Below are 20098 nucleotides of genomic sequence, written 5' to 3' on the forward strand. Positions count from 1 at the left end.
AAATGGTTCCCAGGAGAGCTTGTCTAGAGGTCCAGAAAGGAGACTGCGGGGGTGAGGACCACAGAGCTGGCTCAGCAGAGGACTCGTTGAGCAGTAGGAGACCACGGTGTCTACCTGCCTCACCACGCTTTTCAGGTGCCCTGCACTGAGTCTCCCAGAGGCAAGGTGGTGTCCACACTGAGTTCCTGCTAGGCAGAGCCTGGCCAGAGGCTGTGCATGCATCTTAGGCCTGCAACAGGGCACCAGTGCAGCTGCAGATGGTTTAGGTTTGGGTGCCTGGTCCAATAAGGCCTCACACATGCGAGGACCTGGGGGCCATTTGCCTTGTGGATTCCTGGATTGCCAGCCCAGCCTGCGGCCTTTCACCAGGAGTCCCATGTCTCTCCCTCTTCTTGGCCTGGCCTCTGACCTCTGCTTTTAGATCATTTCCTAGGTCAGGCCCTGCAATCTAGACAAAGATTCCACTCTCTAGTGCAACTGGGCTCTTCCAATAGTACCACCACCAGTAATAATAAATATCCATAGTTGCCACAGACAGAACATAATTGTCACACACTATGCCAGGTGCTTCTGTATTTCATCTTGTTTAACTTTTAAGCCCACTGTGAAGGATGGATGGAGAAGGCAATGGCACTCCACTCCAGTACTCTTGCCTGGAAAATCCCATGGACAGAGGAGCCTGGTAGGCTACAGTCCATGGGGTCGTTAAGAGTCAGACATGACTGAGTGACTTCACTTTCACTTTTCCCTTTCATGCACTGGAGAAGGAAATGGCAACCCACTCCAATGTTCTTGCCTGGAGAATCCCAGGGACGGCGGAGCCTGCTGGGCTGCCGTCTATGGGGTCGCACAGAGTCGGACACGACTGAAGCGACTTAGCAGCAGCAGCAGCAGAAGGATGGATAGTACTATTCTTGTTTTATAGATGAGAGGAGTCTCAGGGGCTTAGGTGATTTGCCTAAGGGAACCCAGCTCACAAGTGACAGGGTCTCAATTTAAACCCAAGTCTGTATGACTCCAGGGCCTAAGCTGCTTTCTCCTCTTCAACCACATTGTCTCTCAAATTCAGGGTCCAGTCCCCCCGTCCATGAACATGGGGCCCTGGCCGGCCTCTCCGATCCCTCCTTCCTCCCCCAAGGACTAAACAATAGCTGGAAGGTCAGGCCTGCATCACGGCTGTCCAGGGGCTCACCCCTAGCCAGTGTCCTCTCCTCTTCCCCTGCTGGGTGGGAACCACACCCACCAACGCAGCCCAGGTCTCAGAGCCTCTTGAATGGATGACCAGTCAGAGATGCTCAGCAGTGAGGCCAGCTTTCTGGATTGCCCAAGTAAGAATGAGGAGGAGGAGGCCGCCAAGGGACTGGGAAGCAGCTCCCGGGGTCTTGGGAGTGCTGGATGATCAGTATCCTGGGGTGTGGTGGGGAGGCTGGCAGAGGCAGGGGACACAGCACAGGAAGCTCACGTGTCCCATCCAGTCCAGGTCCCAGGGCTCCATCCTCAGGACAAAGGACAGGCCCTCTCCAGCCTTCATCAAACACCAGGAGGAGGAAGCTCAGGGCACAGTACCTGCCACACTGCTAGGACTCTAGTTTGGGGACAGTCCGTCCCATTAGACCTAGTGACTTTGCATTTTTAGCTCAGTGACAGCACCAAGAACATCCAGCGATGCCTGACCAATGAGCGAGTGCGTGGAGGGACAGAGCCAGACGTGCCTCTGAAAAAAATTCCACGAGAGCTGGAGGCTGCCCCTCCCTCCATGGACCTACAAACACCTGTGCCTCCATGTCCCCAGTTCCTCCCTCCCTCCTGACCTCAGCTTCCCCACTCAGCAGCCCACAGGTGCTCCTCTGAGCTGCACTCAGCACACAGGACCTGCCAGGAGTTTCTCTACCTGCCTGATGGCTTGGTCTCCCGAGATCTGAGAGATAAAGGGCCTCAAAAGGTAACTTGTTTGGAGTTATCTGTGCTACCACCCAGTGAATCAGGAAATCAAATAGCCACAAAGAGGCGCTCTCCTGTGTGGATGGAGAAAGCATGGCTAGCTCTAGCACAGGCTAGGTTTTGGGTTGTACAGTCTTCCTTTCTTACATCTTCTCCCCTCTCATACCCCATCAGGACTCCTGGGAATCAGGAGGTTACAAAGGCACTGAGCCACAGCTGAAGCCTAAGACCTGTTCCAGTCTTGCCCAGCCAGGCCTTGGCTCTGGAATACAGAGCTGCCTCCTGCCAGAATTCTGCATGTGAGGCTCCAGACAGGTGCAGCGAGCACTCCAGTAGCCCAGGGGCTGCACGGTTAGAAACATCACCGCAGGAGCAGGTCAAGCCTGAGGCCAGACACCAGACAGGGCGGGCCCGAGAAGCCGCCTTCCCACATTTACCAGGTCTCAGCTGCCAGAGGAAGGAAGTCCAAGCGGCGCAGTGGTAAAGAATCTGACTGCCAGTTCAGGAGACTCAAGAGATGGGGGTTCAATCCCTGGGTCGGGAAGACCCCCTGGAGTAGGAAATGGCAACTGACTCCAGTATTCTTGCCTAGAAAACTCCATGGACAGAGGAGCCTGGTGGGCTACAGTCCACAGGGTCGCAGTCAGACATGACTGAGCACCATCCACACACACAACTGCCAGAAGAGTCTGAAACATCATGGGAGAGGTCCTGCAAAGGCATGAGCCCTGGGCCTGGGGTGGAGGAGGCACCAAAGAAGCTTCCAGGGTAACTAGCAGAGCCTGAGCGGGCCCATTCTGGGTGCTGGGAGAGGTGAGGCTGTGGGTATCACTGGCTTTCCTCTGGCCACTCACTCTAAAGGCCCCATCTATCTTTGACTTTGGTGCCAGGAGCCTCATGAAGTTCAGAGGACTCTCTCCCAGCACCCTTCTCCCCTTTCCACTCACATCCCCCAACTCTGGGAGGGAGTCCTCAGCAAGGACCACAGGGCTGGTCCTGGAGCCCTAGGCAAGGCCAGGACAGGACACAGACCTCAGCACGTGAGCATGTGCATGGGCACAGCCCACATCTCTTTAGCCCAGCTGCTCCAGTTAGGTCCCTGCACAGGCCTGCCACCAAGGTCAGGCCGGGCAGTGAGCTCCCGAGTCTTTGGGGAACAGTGAGGCCCTGCTGTCTGCTTCCCGAGTGGCCTGAGTGTACTGAGCCTTCCAAGTCTAGTTGGCTTCCTTTCTTTTGTTCTCTCTTTCCTTACCCCTTCTGGTGACTTGTAAGAGTCCTGAATTAATCGAATCTGGTGTTCTTGGGAGGATCATGTGACAACACCCACCTGGCTGGCCCAGCCCATCTGGGCCTGGCTTCCTGATTTGGGCTGCCTCTCATATCCCAGTCTGCCCAGCAGGGAGCAGGATCTGGTGTCTGAGCCAAGACCAGGTCATTTGGTGGTGGCTGGGCCCGGAGGGGTAAGACAAGCAAAGGGGATCAGGGCCCTGCCTTCCAGGAGCGGGTGAGCAGATGGGCAGAGGCAGGGTGAGAGAGCAGCCCCCAGGCTCTCTGGGGTTCACCAGGGCAGACCCAACTTTCTCCCATTTCTGCCTTAGAAGTGCCTACCTATGATTCCAATTCTCTTGCCTTCAAGGTAAAGAGAAGGGCTCTGAGAACTAGAGTCTTGATAACACCGGGCTGCTTGCTCAGCCCCCACACTCCGCCTGCTATGCGTGGGCAGTGGGCCTGCTGGCCGCTCAGACCGGCTGAAGCCAAGCCCCTTTCTCCCCTCTGGGGAGCCAGACCCACCTCGGAGGACCGGGCTGCCGCATTCAGCCTGGCTCTAGATGGGCTTCCCTTCCCCTCTGTCCCACCTACCTGAATTTCTGGACCTGACTTCTGTCTTCGCTCTCGCTTGCTACCTACTTGACTCTGCCTGCCCTTGGCCTTGCTTGGGAAAAGGCTGTGGAGTTAAACCAAATTGCACTGAGACCTCCATAGGCAGGAGAAGTTGTTCCAGCCACCCCCCCAGCTCTCCTTTGAACCTCCAGAAAGAACAGCTAGCTTCTTACTGTAGGCAGAGAGTGTCTGTCATCATTCGCCTATGCTGAGAGGCGTGGGTATTGGAAGATGAATGGCCTGAACTCTGCAGAGCCCTTCTCCTGGGGTGGCTGGTGACACTGGTTAGGGGGAGAGGTGGAAACGAGCCTGGACAAGTTGGCCCATAGCTGAGAGACAGAGGGCTCAGGAGGGGACTCAGTGGGTGGTCCACAGAGGAGCAGTCTGACCCTACTTGGCCACAGAAGCTCTCTAAAGAAAGGGGCCCAGATCCTTGTCTGCCAAGAACTATAAGTACAGAACCTGACCATTCCCAGAGTGGAAACAGACTCAGTGGCAAGTCGGGACCCAGCCACAAGTCAGTGGTAAAAGCACAACGTGGACAGAGGCCGGGATTTAGAGTTTGGGAACTGGCACCCTCAAGGTGAGGGGTCTGCTGTCCCTGTGCAATGACCACAGGGTCACCTGGCTGGGAACGAGGGGAGCCCCACATGACCAGAGTCGGAGAGACCTCACAGAGTAGGGGAGGAACTGCGGGGGAGGGAGGCTGGACAAGTACAAAGTTAAGGCAGGGAGTCATGGAGATCACCAGTAAGGCTGGGGCTAGCCAGGTGAGAGCTCTCCATATGGGGAGTGAAGGCCAGGGCAGGGCCCACAAGGACTGCTGAGGCAGTGCCCGGGGTCTGGCTTAGAGAAGGCCGAGGAAGGACCAGAGCCTGGGTCTCTGGAGGCAGGCAGCAGATGGCAGGCACATCAGCTCCAGGAGTCTGGGCCGTGACCTTGGCATCTCCTGGCCTCTCTGCCCCTTGACTGCATCTGGTCCTTACTGCTTCTCTTGAAAGGTTCCTATTGTTCTTTGCCCGGGTCAGGGGAAGGGGCTGACGTGGAAGCTGGGCAGGGCTGGAGCAAGAAGGGGAGGAGCCGGGGCACAGGGAGCTCACCACTCTCTCCTTGTAGACGATGTATTTCAACCACTTGAAGTCCTGCCACTTGAAGCCAGCAAGGACAAAGAGGGAATCGCGTTCGTACTGCTCAGGCCGTTGCATGGCGCCCTCGGGGTAGGTGATGCGCAGTGTGGTTTTGCTGCCCACATCCTTCTCAAAGCCTTTCACTGGTGCTGAGTTCAGTCTATAGAGAGCAGGCCCAGTCAGACAGAGCCTGTCCTGGGCTCACTGCGTACGGTCTGCAGGCCTGTGTTTGGGGAGACACCATGACCCCAGAAGACCTCAGGTGCAGAGGATGGGGAGCCCGGGCCACATGGAGCCTCCTAGCTTTCTGTCCCAAAGCCCTCCAATCTGGCTTCTCCTTGAGGCATCTACTGACCTCTAGTCCAATGGCCCAGATGGACAGACAGTTTGTAATGGGCTCAGGGACCAGGGGGTTGGGCCAGGACATGAAGGTACCTGAGGCACTGCTTTGAGGAGCTCACCTGACCACAATGTCATAGTCATCAATTCGCGACCCCAGAGACTTGTTGGCCAGGACACCTCCGTTGCCCACGATGATGCAGCGACGGCAGCTGAGGCTGAGGGGACAGAGGTGGAGACCTCTGGAGAGCTGGCCACCAGGTCTCTCCCCCTGCTGCTTTGGCCCCTGACCCCATACCCTTGGCCAGACCCAGGCTGGGATGGAGGAAGAAGACCAGTGAGCCTCTAGCAGCATTTCTGAGAGGCTGGAACCACACTGTGGAGAGCTGGGCAACTTGGGCTCTCAGATACCCCTGACTCTTCTCCAGGGAAACATGGGTGTGAAAGGTGCCTGGGCACCGACTCTGGGGTGGTGAGGAAGGAGGCTCTGGTAAGATGGCATTCTGGGTTAAAGACTCCCCAAGGGTTAGTGGGTTTGGGGGCAGCTTTCCAGGGAGAGGGAAAAGTGGGCTGAGCTTGAGGGCTATGCTAAGAAAGCAAGGACAGAGGAATGAGCCTGGGGGCGCCAGGACCCAAGGCTGGACTCCTTTCTAATTCAGAAGCCGCCATGCACCCAGCAGCCACCTGAGAGCCCTACTCATGTTGCTTCTCCCACCTCTGACCCTGGGGCTTCATCCCTCCAGGGTCTATTGGCTTCTGAGCTGTCACCGCCTGCTGGATTTAAGCCCTCCCAGCCACCCCACCACCCAGCCCCTCAGTCCCAGTGCTAAGTTGATCCCAACCCAGTACCTTCTGTTCTGACTCTCAGATCTCTGCTACCTGAGGACTGACATGTCTTGCCGAGAGTGTATAGCCCAATGGGGTGGACAGCTCAGTGCGGTGGCCCTGCTTACTTGCTTATCTGCCCCAGTGTGTGTGTGGATGTGTTGGTGTGCTGCAGAATCTGCCCAAGACAAGGGAAAGGCCAGCTGGGCCTCGGCACCTCTACATGTACCGGGCAGCCGAGGGGCAGGAAGCTGGGGAATGGCTTACCTGTCCAAGGCGGGGGTTAGGCGGTACTCTTTGGTGACGGACAAGATGGCTTTGATCAGATTATCTGTGGACAGGGGAGGGAGGAAACTGTTAGAGGTCACTTAAGTGTTCCCAGAAGATGTTTGCTGATGAGCTGAAGGCAGGCACGTGGCCCTGGGGCTAAGATGGGGGAGGGAGCTCCGCACACAAGGCTGGGCCACTGGCCTAACTTTCTCCTTGAGAAAGGAGATGCAGGCGGGAGAACAGGCGTGTACACACGCCTCTACCTGGAGTCTGCCCGGCACTCACATGCAGCTCCTTCCTCAGGCTTCCCTGGCCCTTCCTTAGCAGTCTCAGCTGGCTTGTGAAAGCTCTGCAGTCAGGCCTCAGGGACGTGCACCCTCAGGTATGGGCCTTGCCTGGGAGCTGGGGCATCAGTCTCCCCAAGAATGGGAGCGCCGGTTAAAGAGAGAGACCACATGCTGACTCTGTGCCCCCATCAAGCAGACACCAGGAAGCAAAGGAGGGGACACCAATGGCGAAGAGCTCAAGTGGTCCCAGCCAGGTCCCCAGCTCAGGCCACTTGGCCTCATTTTCTGAGACCACCTTCCCCTCACTTCCTCCCTCTAACACTGCCGATCCCTAATCCTGTTTTGCTAGGCTGTCTCTACCTCCTTACATCTTCAAGCCCTGTGACCTGGTGCCTGCCCACCTGCTCTCCACTCAGTCTGTCCATAGCAAGGGCCCTGTGATGTCTCTGCTCTCAGATCCTATGACCATATTCAGGTCTCGTTCTTCTTGGCCTCTCTCTGACGCTGGCAATGATGACTGCTCTCCTTTCAGACTTTGGTATAACAAGAGCATTATAGTATAACAGATGATGCTATCAGCCTTGGACTCAAATCCTGGCTCTGTTGCTTAAGAGTTCTGTGACCTTAGATAAATAACCTAGCTGTCTTTGGGCTTTAGTTTCCTCATCTTTCAAATGAAGATGGTAATTGCTACAGTGCAGAATTGTTAGGAAGATAAAAAGATAATGTACATAAAGACCTAAAGATAAGTCAGCTGGTACAACCACAGTGGGAAACATCTTCATATCAAATAAAGATGTAGCTGTGCACAGACAAACACCTTGCAACTCTACTCCTAGGTGGACAGCATCAGAAAAGTCACACATTTGTTTAAGGAAACATGTACAAGAACATTCATTACAGAACTGTTTGTAATAGCAAAATGCTGGAGGCAACCTAAAAGTGCACCAAAGAAAAACAGATTAAATGTGGTATATGGAATACTATACAGTAGTTACAAAATCAATGACCTAGAGTAACCTGTACCAACACAGATAAATCTGAAGAGTATAAGCAAAAAGATCAATTTGAAAGACACATACATGTATGCAATACTGTTTATAAAGTTCAAAAACATGCAAAAACCATGCCGTATTTTTAATGGATATTCAAATAGGCTGTAGAAATATATAAACAGGCATGAAGCCATAACACCAAAACCAGGATACTGGTCTCCTGGGGAAGGCGGGGGATGGAGTAGGAAAGGTTACATGGAGCTTGAACTGTATCTCATGTGTTATTTCTGAACTGAGTAGAGAGTACATGGGTGTTCATTATATCAGTCTTTATGCTTTCTTACAAACCTGAAATACTTCATGTAAAGAAAGGATGCCTCCAAAATTAAAGACAACAATCTTTTAATTTTTTTCCTTTTTAAAAAAATTTTTATTTATTTTTAATTGGAGGATAATTGCTTTACAATATTGTGTTGGTTTCTGCCATACGTCACCATGAATCAGCCAGAGGCATACATATGTCCGGTTCCTGTTGAACCTCCCTCCTACCTCCCACTTCATCCGACCCCTTCAGGTTGTCACAGAGCATCAGATTGAGCTCCCTGCTGACTTACAGCAAATTCCCACTGTCTATTTTACATATGGTGATACATATGTTTCCATGCTACTCTCTCAATTTGTCCTACCCTCTAACCTCATAATTTTTTAAAAGATGGAGTGGAAAATACTGTCTGATGCAGCCAAGAGGTCAAGGTAAGGACTGAAAAGCATCACTGGGCTCTCATGGGGGACACTGAGCAGTTTCACTGAAGTGGTGGTGGGTGGGGGGCAAGACATTCTTCAGGAGTAAATGGTGAGGAAGGGGAGACCATTGGCACGAGCAAGCTTTCCAGAAGTCAAACGAGAGAGGGTCAGGGTGACATTCCTTTAAGGAACGTTCTATACTAAGTGACTTCAGACACACTTTACAGTGGGGTTTGGGGAAGGTCACAGATCCCCTCCTTTTCCTACCTGTAAGGAAAAGCATACTGCTGCTAACTGACCAAGGCCAAGGCTATGGACTGGGTTTTTTTTTTTTTTTTCTAGAAGGGGAACCTTAGCAGAATGGTCATAAACTATGGGGTACTTTTTCTTGCTGGATGATGGGCTCTGTATTGGCCTTTCCTGCCAAGATCAGAATCTCGAGTGAGGGTTTACAAGTAAAGTGAGGCTGCTTGGCTCCCTGCACCCATGAAAAAGGAGTTCATATGGTTCAACCCAACCTTGGAGGTTTTGAAGGTCAAGGCTCCAGTTCAAGACTATCCTTTTGTTGGCCACTGTCTTCTTTTCAGGGAGGGGTGGGCTGGCTGAGTAAAGGGTTTGGGCATTCTGGAGTCTGCTAGCTAAATGATATCACCCTTTAACAGTCATCTTATTTAATTCTGACCACAACCTAATACGGTGGTCTTATTCTCTCCATGTAACTGATGAAAAAACTAAAGCAAAAACATGTGAGCAACTTGTCCATGGTCACAGCTAGTAGAGAGGTAGAACTGGGATCTGATCCTTCTGTGTATGACGTAAAGCCAAAAATCTACCATGCCCTGAAATAGGGGCAGAAAATCTGACACAGAAACAGAACTGTTAAACTCTCAGTGATGCGAAAGTCTTTTGTCAGGAGCTGCATGGTAAGGTCCCTGAGGCAATGGAAGGGGACAGTTCTGAGAGTATAGGAGGGAAAGGTTAGCCTTGGACAGGATAAGGAAGGATTGGAGGGGAGGCTACATAAGGTGAAAAACATCAGAATGGGCTGATGGAGGGGTCTGGGGGCAGTCATGGGGTACGGCCTCTATTTCCCCTGGGCTGTCCCCCCTCATAGCTAGTCCTCTAGTGTGGATGTCTCAGGCACCCCTTTTGGGTGGTCTCACAGCACTGTGTTCTTCTCTCATCAGAGGCCTTACTGTCCTGCCCTGCAAGTACCCGTGTCTGCGTCAGACTGGAGCTTTGCTAGGGGGAGGACCACATCTGTCTACTCCACTGCTGTGTCCCTAGCCCCCAGCAGAGTGGAAAGCTCTGAGTAAACAGTCCACTAAAGAAGTAGGAAAAAAGAAAGGACAGGAAAAAGGGAGAGGAGGTAGGGCATTGTTGTAGCGGGGCGGGGGGGGTCCCCAGCAGGGAGACTTCTGAGGGTACAGCCCTGCCCTGAAGCCCAGGGAGGTAACCTGGGAGACATGATGTTAATATAGAGTGGGACAGGGTGCCCAACATACCTTGACCTTTGATCCCAAAAGGCGGCACAAATTCCCGGATCCTAGCCCACTTGCGGAAGGAGTCATCCAGGAACATGGGTGCTGGCTTGGAGAACCTGGAATACAACAGGGCTGTTGAGGGTCCCAGGGTGCACTAGGCTGCAGTGCTGGCTGGCATCTGTCTTGACAGTGGATCTGCTGGAAGCCAGCCTCTATGTTCCAGCACCCCCTGGCGACCCCAGCCTACTCATTGGGTAGTTCCTACGTGGGGTCCGATAGGCCTTGTTCAGCGGAGCCTGGGTTTGAAGGAGCGGGCCTGGCCAGTTTATATGTGGCCAGCTGCTGGAGTGAAGAGACAGGATGCACTCAGCAGGGATCAACACCCCCGAGTTGGATGCTCTCTGGCAGGTTATCCACGCCTGCATCCATCCCACAAGCATGGCTGTCCTCACTGTTCCTGAAAGCTGGGAACTCAAAGATGAGATGCTGTCCAGTGAGCAGAAGAATACCCTCGAATACAGCCAGTGCAGAGAGACAGAATTTGGGAGAGAATTCTAGGAGGTGGACCACCCAGGATGAGGAGGAAGGAGACTCCATGGTGAGAGGACAAAGCAGATGAACAGCCATAGGAGCTAGAGGTTTGACAGAAGGGAAGAATTGTAGTATCCTGAAGCTGAGAGGCAGGCAGGGCTGAGGAGAGGCTTCAGAGGAGCAGAAGCCTGAGCACTCTGCTGGCAGAGAGGAGGACAAGGGCAACACTAAGTTCCCAGGGACATGGAGCTTATACGGAGGGCAAATTCTAGTCTGGAGGAAAGATGGGAGGGAAAAGGGGAAGAGGGGGAAGCATGAAGTGATGCTGAGCTTGGGAGAGAAACTTGGGAACTTCTTGGGAAGCCAGGGAGTGGGCAGGGCAGGGGGGAGGCTGGGAGGTAGGGATGGCATCAGAGGGGTGCAGAAGGAATTGAGGGCAGAGTGAGAGGAACGAGAGGAACCAAGCTCTTCAGAGATGCTTGGACAACACAACCCCACTAGAACCTGGCACCCTGGTTTTGAGACCTTGAAAAGGCAGCCCTGGAGATGGCCAGCACCTGGTCACTTCCTGGGTGTGGACCTCTGCTCAGGGCCTTCCTGGCTGAGAATGAAGGTGTACAGGCCTAGGCCTCGGTGGCTGTCTCTGTTTGTAACAGCCTGAGTCACCCCACTGAAAAACTGAAGACTGGAGGAAGGGGCTCTCCTGGCCCAGAAGTTAGAACTCACCCCTCCCAGCGAACTCTAACCTTAGCATTCAATTCTCATTCCCATCATCACTAACATCGTTACAATCACCAGGCCCAGGGGGAATCACAGCAGTAATCACTTGGAGGTCTAACCTTCTTGGAGATTTTGAAGCGAACTTGAAAGAGGCAGAAAAGTTTCAGTGCTGCTCCCTCCCCATCCTTTGCTGCCAGGAAGAAGCTGTCAACACGTGACAGCACGGGAGGGCCGTTCCTGCACGCTGGCTTTCTTCCCAGCTCACTCCCCTTCTGAGTGCAAGAGTCATTCATGTTTCTCATACCTGGTACACACAGTCTAAGTGAATCAATACATTTGATGTTTTACCAGAGGCCCTGAGGATCCTGGCCAGAGTCCCCAAGGTCCCTGCATAAGCCTGAGGCAAGCACCTCTGTGTCAGGCTTGAGCTTATAAAAGTTTTGCAGTTTCTCAGTCAGGCATGGACAGGATTTTATCTGCTTCCCAGGATATTGGATGTTATATGCTAGCAAAATCTCCTAAGATCTAGCCAAATGATCTCAATACATTATTTTCTCTGTCTTCTCCCTTCTCCCATCTTTCCAGCTGATTAGAAAGTTCATTATGTTAATTGTTACTAAAAAAAACCAAACGTGTATTTTTGGTGTGGCTTGTAATATGTGTTAATTTTGGGGAAAAGGTACAAATAGGCATGCACACACACATACAAGTAAAAATACTCATAATTCTACAACACAGAGACAATTAACCTTGGGTATATTTCTGTAGTGATTTTCCTTTTCCCATATTATTTTTTAGATTGTTCTGTAGACTACTTTTTTCACCTTATAATATTATGAAAATATTGCTCTGTAAATAGAACACAAACCATTCTGCTGGTAACTTGAATAAAAAATGATCCCCCTAATAGAATGTACAGGGATACACAAATGAAAAGATATGTTGAAACCATTAAATTTTATATCTCTTTTCTCTTAAGCTGATTTCCTTGTTTATAGTGATATTAACATAATTACGTTAATATCCACACATATAGATACATACACAAAATGCAGAGGGCAGATTCAAGATAATACCACCAGTATTATTACTAACACTATCATTACTAAAAATGATTTAAAGTTTCTTTATAGTTCTCTTTGCCTTACGGTATATCCCACTAGAGAAGTACAGATAAATTATTTTGCTTTTGCAAAATTATTTTGAAATAATCCTGCTGAATTCACTTCATCAACAATACATAGTTGGGTTCATACATTTCATTTTGTGTCTTAGAATTTGCTTATCCCTCATTTTAATTTAATTTTGTTTTATGATGACATACAACTACAGAATTCCAGAATTAAATTCACAAAGCAAGATATATTCAGAGAAATCAAACTTTTATTTGTGTCTGACTCCTGTTACTTTTATTCCCATTTAGTATTTATTTTTATTAGTTTTTAATTTTTCCTCCATTGTTTTTTGAGATAAGCAAATACATATGTGTGCGAATTCCTATGCCCTTCTATATTCAGTAAAATGTAACATATACACTGTTTTACTTTTTGATTTTTTTCACTGATATTCAATATACTCTGGTGATCAATGCACAGCAGTAGATACAGTTATATACTTGATGATACCTCATTATGGTTATGTACATATATTATTCAGTCAGTTCCCTGGGTTGTTTCTGGTCTTTCTTAGAGTAGGTACCACTAACAATCATAACAATGAACAACCATGCCTTCATCTTTTTTTATTTGCCAGTGTATCTTTGGAATAGATTCCTAGAGTTGGGTTTGCTGGATCAAGGGGAAAATGCATATATACAGTTTTGATCCATAGCCAAACTCCCCTCCACCAGGACGTATGACAGTATCATATCCCCCACAGCCTCCCCAACCGAGTGTACTGTTGAACATTTCAATTTTGCCAGTCTGACAAATAGTATCTCAGTGTGGTTTTAATTTGTATTCCTTTTACTATGCTTTGAATTGAACATCATCATATATGGAAGGGCCATTTGCAGTTCTTTTTCTGTGAATTTTGTTCATATCTCTTGCCCATTTTCCCAAAGGGTTACCGGTCTTTTTCTTCTATTTGTCCCAGCTTTATTAAGATATAATTGACTATAAATGATATATAACACTGTGTAAGTTTAAGGTGTACAACATTGATTTCTTACATATACATGGCAATATGATTACCACCACAGCATTAGCTAACAATCTTCTATCTCTCTCTTTTGAAGCTCTTGATATATTATATATATAAACCATTTGAGATGCGATTACAAATGAATTTCTGAGTTTGTTTATTTATTCACTTGGCTTGTGGCGTTTTCTTGCTTTATTTTTTCCCCCTTTTAACAATAGATTTTTTTTAATACAGTCAACTTATTAATCTTTTCCCTTATTGCTTCTGGGTTTTAAGTTTTAGTTTAGAAGGCTTTCTTCATTCACAGGTTATATTTCCCTCTTTATTAGAATTCCATTGATCTCTTCAGTCTCTCTTGCCAGGATGCTGTACCCTCTTGTTCCATTGTTTTTTGTCTCATCCATAAGGCAAAATCCAATCAAAGATTAATCAAATCTGACACTCATACACTTTATAAACTCAAAGTGCTGCTAGAACACACACACACACACACACACACGCAGACTGGTTCCCCTACAAATTCATGGACTTGAGCCTTAGGTGAGCCCATACTTGCTCAGTCGCTATTGCAAATCTTCTTCACTCTCCATGAACTCTATCCTTTTTCAGCCTTATCTAAGCAGACATCTCTTCTTTTCTCTCACTTCACAGACAAAATCAAGCTTATCAGATAGGAACTCCTTGCACTTCTTACTTTCTCAGATCCATTAAAGCTGGTCTCTCCATCACACTATGCAGCCCACTCCTGTCTGTTTCCCGCTAAGCATACAGTAAGCTCAGGTCTCTCCTATGTGAAAACTAACTCTAATGGCAGAAAGCGAAGGGAAACTAAAGAGCCTCTTGATGAGGGTGAAGGAGGAGAGGGAAAAAGCTGGCTCAAAACTCCACATTCAAAAAACTAAGATCATGGCATCTGGTCCCATCACTTCATGGCAAATGAAGGGGTGGGGGGGAATAGAAGCAATGACCTATTTTCTCTTCTTGGGCTCCAAAATCACTGCAGATGGTGACTGTAGCCATGAGATTAGAAGATTCTTGCTTCCTCAAAGGAAGGCTATGAAAAACCTAGACGGTGTATTAAAAAGCAAAGACATCACTTTGCTGACAAACGTCCATATAGTCAAAGCTATGGTCTTTCCAGTAGTCATGTACGGATGTGAGAGTTGGACTATAAAGAAAGCTGAACACTGGAGAATTGCTGCTTTCAAATTGTGGTGCTAGAGGAGACTCTTGAGAGTCCCTTGGACAGCAAGGAGATCAAACCAGTCAATCCTAAGGGAACTCAACCCTGAATATTCACTGGAAGGACTGATGCTGAAGCTGAAGCTACAGTATTTTGGTTATCAGATGCAAAGAGCCAACTCATTGGAAAAGACCCTGATTCTGGGAAAGACTGAAAGCAGAAGGAGAAGAGGGTAAGAGAGGATGAGATCGTTGGATGGCATCACTGATTCAATGGACATGAACTTGGGCAAACTTCAGGAGATGGTGAGGGACAGGGAGGCCTGGCATGCTGCAGTCCAGGGGGTCACAAAGAGTCAGACACAACTTAGTGACTGAACAACGACAACAACAAACTAACTAACTCAAACTCTCCTGACCATGTACCCATGCTACCAATCTGTCTCCATCCTTTCATGGCAAAGCTTCGAGAAAGAGAGGTGGATATTCTGTCTCAGCTTCCTCATCTCCTCTTCACTCCTTGATCTACTGCTCTCTGGATTTTATTCCTCTGAGACTAGTTGTGTTCTGTCAACCTTGTGTTATTTGTAGCTCCCTGAACATGCTGGTCTTCATGGATTTACATATGCAGTCTCTGCCTGAAATGTAGCCCCCTCACCATTCTCTGTATTACCCCATCCCCTTCCCTGTCTTATTTGCCTGGAAAATCCCTTCTCAATCTTAAGGTTCAGAGGCTGCTTTCCTTTGACAGCCTTCCTCACTCCCCCAGGCAGACCTGTACTCTTCCACTAGGATTTCCACTGCGCTTTGTTCAGCCCCCAGGAGGTGGCTCAGTGCCTGCGGAGGCCTTGGAAGCTGAGCCGGGGGCCATAAACAACAGGAAATGGGGTGGGGTGATGGTAAAGGTGGTGTATTCGTGTGTTTGTGTTAATTGTGCAGGCGGTCTGGGCAAAGCCCCATGCTACACCTGGAGGAGAATTCCAGGGCTTCTGTCCAGAGATCAGTGCCAGTCTGGGGGCCCAGCCAGGATAGAGGTGGCCCTTGAGGTGCAGAATAACTGGCCAGACTAGCAGGGTTGTGGGATGCCTGACCTGCTTGCCCTGGCCTAGGGGGTAGTGGAGCAGGGTGGGGCAGACTCCAGCAGACAGGCCCCAGCCCGCCAACTCTGCCAGCTCTGCTGAGAACCTCAGCACGCGAAGCAGCCTTGGGATCAGGTTTCAGGAGGGTGTGTGTGATTGCTTGAGAAGGAACAGGGGAATGAGGAGGCGGAAGCTGCGCTGGGATCTGTCTTTTTCTTCTTGGACAGTAGAGCATAGTAGAGTGGAGACTTGGGACTCTAGGAGGGTACATACTAAGAGTGGGTCTGACCCCCTGTGCCTCTCATAGCAAGGCTGGAACCCCAGGACCCATGTGGCTGCCCTGCCCACCTACCTATAAACTGAGAGAGGACGATGACTTGGCACATTGGTCAGTCAGCCAGCCAGGATAGCCAACCCAGGACCCCCTTACTCCCAACACACACAAAGGACTCTCCCAGCTCATTTAATGCCCAGCAGTGTGGCAGAGGTGCAGTGTAGAAGGTGAATGTCCTCAATCCTGGTTCACCCATCTAAACCATTTCCTAAGGCCCGGAACATCAAGCCTGTGCCCAGAGACCAGCAAGGAAGTTAACTGGGTCTCACTAACAAGGAGGGAAGTGGCTCTTTATGGGCACCAGCAGACCCAGAACAGGGTCTTCCTCCTAGTTCCTACCAACCCAGCAGAGAAAGCTGCCTCCAGATGTGGGCTTGCTGGATTAAGGCAACACACAGCTTTGGCCCTCCATCTGCGCCTACTGGGTTGGGTTACTAGCCTTCTGGCTACTTCTCACAGTAAGTATGAAGAGCCCAAGCAGCCCGGGAGACAAAAGGAAAGCAGAGCCCAGGAGTGGGTCCTGACACCAGGGGCCGCAGCACAGCAGTCTGCCAAAAGAGTGAGACTGTCATCCAACGGGGTAAAAGTCAAACCCCAGAGATCCTCCTTTCTAGAACCTGCTCTGGGGAGTGAAGGGGTGGACAAAGCAGAGGGACACACGTTCTCTAGAATCAATCCGATCTCATTTGGGATCTCACTGTGGCAGCCCCACCATAAATGGCCCTGCACTGTCAGACTCTGGTATATGTCCAAGCAAGCCAGACGAGCACTTTGCCAATGCCTTGTCCAGCTTCCATTCTGCTGTCACTTCTCCTGCTAACCCACCTGAATGGGTCCCGCGGAAGAGTAGGAGTTAGAGGAGAAAGGGTCGTGAATCTGCAAGACAGGTGGATTTATGTCCTTTGAGAAGAGGCAGGGAAGACAAACAGCAGGTACCAACCAACCAAACATGAGCATGAAGCAGCAGCCTCCAACCCTACGCGGGATGAGCTGGAGCTGGAGCAGGCAGCCCCATCCAACAACTGCTTGCCTGCTTGGTGGCACGTCCTGTGCTGAGCACTGGCTGGGGACCTAAGGTAAACTAGCTTTGGTCCTTTCCCTCAAGAGCTAATGGTAGACACAGGCAAACAAATAACCATAAGAAAATAAGTCTGCACATTCTGTGTTTTGGAATAGGGAAGGGTGGGGCTTCCCTGGTGGCTCAGATGGTAAAGAATCCGCCTACAGTGCAAAGAGACTTGTGTTCCATCTCTGGGTCAGGAAGAGCCCCTGGAGAAGAGAATGGCTACCCACTCCATTATTCTTGCCTAAAGAATTCTATGGACAGAGGAACCTCGCGGGCTTCAATACATGGGGTCACAAAAGAGTCAGACGTGAGTGAGTGACTAAACAACAACAACATAAAGGTCTCAGACCAACTTAGGGTTTAGAAAAATCTTGAAGGAGATGCTGAGCCTTGAAAGACAAGTAAATATGAGCTCATGGAGCATGATGGGGAAAGTGTTGATTTGAGGAGAAGGAGAGTGCAGACAAAGGCTCAGGAGGGAAGAGAATCAGAAGCGACCCTCCCTTCAATGTGAAGAGAGAGACTGCTGAGGCCGCCAGAGTGGACCAGCACCCACCAAGGGCAGTGGAGCTTCAGCCTGGCCCCCACCCAGTGACCTGCCCTCTAGTCCCATCCAGGCAGGCGCGCATGAGGAAGGAATGAGTGGGCAAGTGTGTTCTGACTGGGTGCAAATTGGGTACAAGGCAGCTGAGGAGCAGGCTCTGCACAGAAGGAAAAGGCCAGGGCAGGGCGTGCGTCAGCACTGCAGGGGTTGGCCTGACGCCCCAAGGCAGTGTCAGGACCAATTTCAAGCTGGATCATCACTGGTAACTTGGGGCACTCAGTTCATGCTCTTTCTTGTTGGCACCTTACAGCGGATATCTGTGTTCCTTCCTCCTTCTTCTGTAAAGCACCCACTTCTTATTCCATATGGTCCTAGCTGAGCTGACTCCCCACTGCTGCTTAGATGGGCATGTGGAATAGGCTGACCACTCAAGATACTTCACCTCTTGGAACCACAGTAGTTGACTTGACAATGGGCACTTGACCCAAGTAGGATGAATCAAATTCTTCTCTGGGCTTTAATATTTGGACCCTAAGGGATATGAGGGTCTCTCTTTTCTTGCTTTTTCTCTGAGATAGTGAGCTGTAAAGACTGCATTAGCCTAGAACAGGGCTTGTGCAAATCTTGGCCCAAAGGCCAGCTGCCTGTTTGTATAAATAAAGTTTTATTAAAACACATATAAATAAAGTTTTATTAAAACACAGCCACAGGGCTTCCTTGGTGGTTTAGTGGTAAAGAGTCTGCCTGCTAATTCAAGAGCCTGGGGTTTGATCCCTGGGTTGGGAAGATCCCCTGGAGAAGGGAATGACAATCCACTCCAGTGTTCTTGCCTTGGAGAATTCCATGGACAGAGGAGCCTGGTGGGCTACAGTCCATGGGGTTGCAGAGTAGGACATGACTGAATGACTAACATTTTCACTTTCACAGAGCTTCTCTGGTGGCTCAGTTGTAAAGAATCTGCCTGCCAATGTGGGAGACTCAGGTTTTATCCGTGGTTGGGGAAGATAACACACATGCCTCAGAGCAACTAAGCCCATGCACCACAACTACTGAATCTGTGCTCTAGAGCCCATGAGCCAAAATACTAAAACCCATGTGCTTAGAGCCCATGCTCCACAACATGAGAACCCAAAGCCACAGCAATGAGAAGCCTGCACACCACAAATAGAGAGTAGCTCCTGTTTGATGCAACTAGAGAAAAGCCCCTGCAGCAACAAAGACCCAGCACAACCAAAAACAAAAAAAAACAAAAACCCACCACAGCCACACTCATTCATTTGCCTAATAATGTCTATGGTTGCTTTAATGCTGTGTCAACAGAGTTGAGTGGTTGTGGCAGAGAGTACATAGCCTGCAAAGCTGAAAATATTTACTATCTGTACCTTTAAGAAAGAAAAAATTTATCACCTGTGGGCTTAGAACTGCTGGAGCCATCTTTTGTGGTTACACAGAGGAACTGTTTGCAGAACAGTCAAGCCCAGGGAAAGCAGAGCCAAGATATGGGAGAAAAACACTGAGTCCTAGTCCAGGTGGGCCTGAAGATAGTTCAGCTCTGAACATAACAGTTACATAAATGAATCAATTTCCTTTTTGCTTGAATTAGTTTGATATAGGTTTCTACCAACTATAACAGCTACTTGAGGATAAAGTTTAAGCTTTCTGGTCTGGTTTACAAAGCCCCAGACTGTGATCTGACTTCCTTATGCTGACCTCCCTGCTTCAGATACTCCCTCTCCTTTCCTCCCTTTCCCTAAGCTTTAGCCATGTCCAACAACTTACAGATTCTAGACCCTGCCAAGCTCTTTAACACCTCCATGCCTTTCCACTTGATGTGCCCTTTGCCTGGAATTATCTTCCCCTTCAATCCGATTTCTGCTGGATTTCTGCTCCTTCTTCAGCCTGACTCCAGTATCTTTGCTTCTGCACAGGTCGGGTCTTCCCTGAGTCACACGGGGCTGAAGGAGCCTCTGCAGGTCCCCACTGTTCTCCGTGCGCCCTCCTGGCACTGACTGCACACTAACATGCCTGTTCCCTCCCTGGCACATGGCCAGGACGCAGCAGGTGCTCAGTAAATGACCACTGGCTGGAAGAGGGAAAAGAACTTGGGGTGACTGGCTCCACAGTGTGGGCCCCCCTGGGCCAGTGCAGGCCGAGTTCCACTCACCTGTGGAGCTCTGAGGGGGGCTTTGTGCAGCTCCTCATGGGCACTTTGACCCCTCTGCTCCAAAGTGATGTCCAGGCTTCCAGTGACGTCCCTACTGTTTCCTAGCAAACCCCTCCTGCTTGGAAATACTGCCTGCTGCTGCCCCTCCTTCTGTTTAGGGACTCTGGCCACATCTGTGTCCAGACAGGCTGGAGCCATATGCATGACATGTGTGACAGGCAGGGAGGCCTGTGCTGAAGGAGGCCCTCAACAGGGCCGTGCCTGGACTGCTGTTGACAGGGCTCCCCGACTCTGCTGACAGACTGTACCCAGCATGGACCAAGGAGGAAGGGAAGGGGCCTGACATCCTGGTAAGGAGAGGGAAGCATGGGGAGGTAAGGAGAGGACCATGAGCTGGGAAGCCGCTACAAGAGGCAAGAGTACCTCCCCCAGTCAGAGCTTGG

General features: G+C 50.0%; 1 protein-coding gene across 6 annotated transcripts in view; it reads right to left on the reverse strand.

The window, feature by feature from the left end:
* Positions 1-20098, reverse strand: part of ST3GAL3 (ST3 beta-galactoside alpha-2,3-sialyltransferase 3) — a 211921-nt gene that overhangs the window by 16730 nt on the left and 175093 nt on the right. For 5 of the 6 annotated variants that reach the window (XM_081492592.1, XM_081492593.1, XM_081492590.1 and 2 more), the window contains 4 exons: positions 9915-10009; positions 6381-6444; positions 5411-5506; positions 4923-5109 (listed from right to left, as the gene is read on the reverse strand). In XM_081492592.1, the coding sequence (XP_081348718.1) occupies positions 4923-5109; positions 5411-5506; positions 6381-6444; positions 9915-10009 (442 nt within the window). Of the gene's footprint in view, positions 1-3801; positions 3887-4922; positions 5110-5410; positions 5507-6380; positions 6445-9914; positions 10010-20098 lie in introns of all 6 variants that reach the window. The other variant, XM_081492594.1, reaches the window with a different exon arrangement.

Source organism: Giraffa tippelskirchi, chromosome 5, assembly GCF_054371585.1.
Source record: "Giraffa tippelskirchi isolate mGirTip1 chromosome 5, T2T-mGirTip1v1.2.pri, whole genome shotgun sequence".
In the NCBI taxonomy this organism is placed as follows: Eukaryota; Metazoa; Chordata; class Mammalia; order Artiodactyla; family Giraffidae; genus Giraffa; species Giraffa tippelskirchi.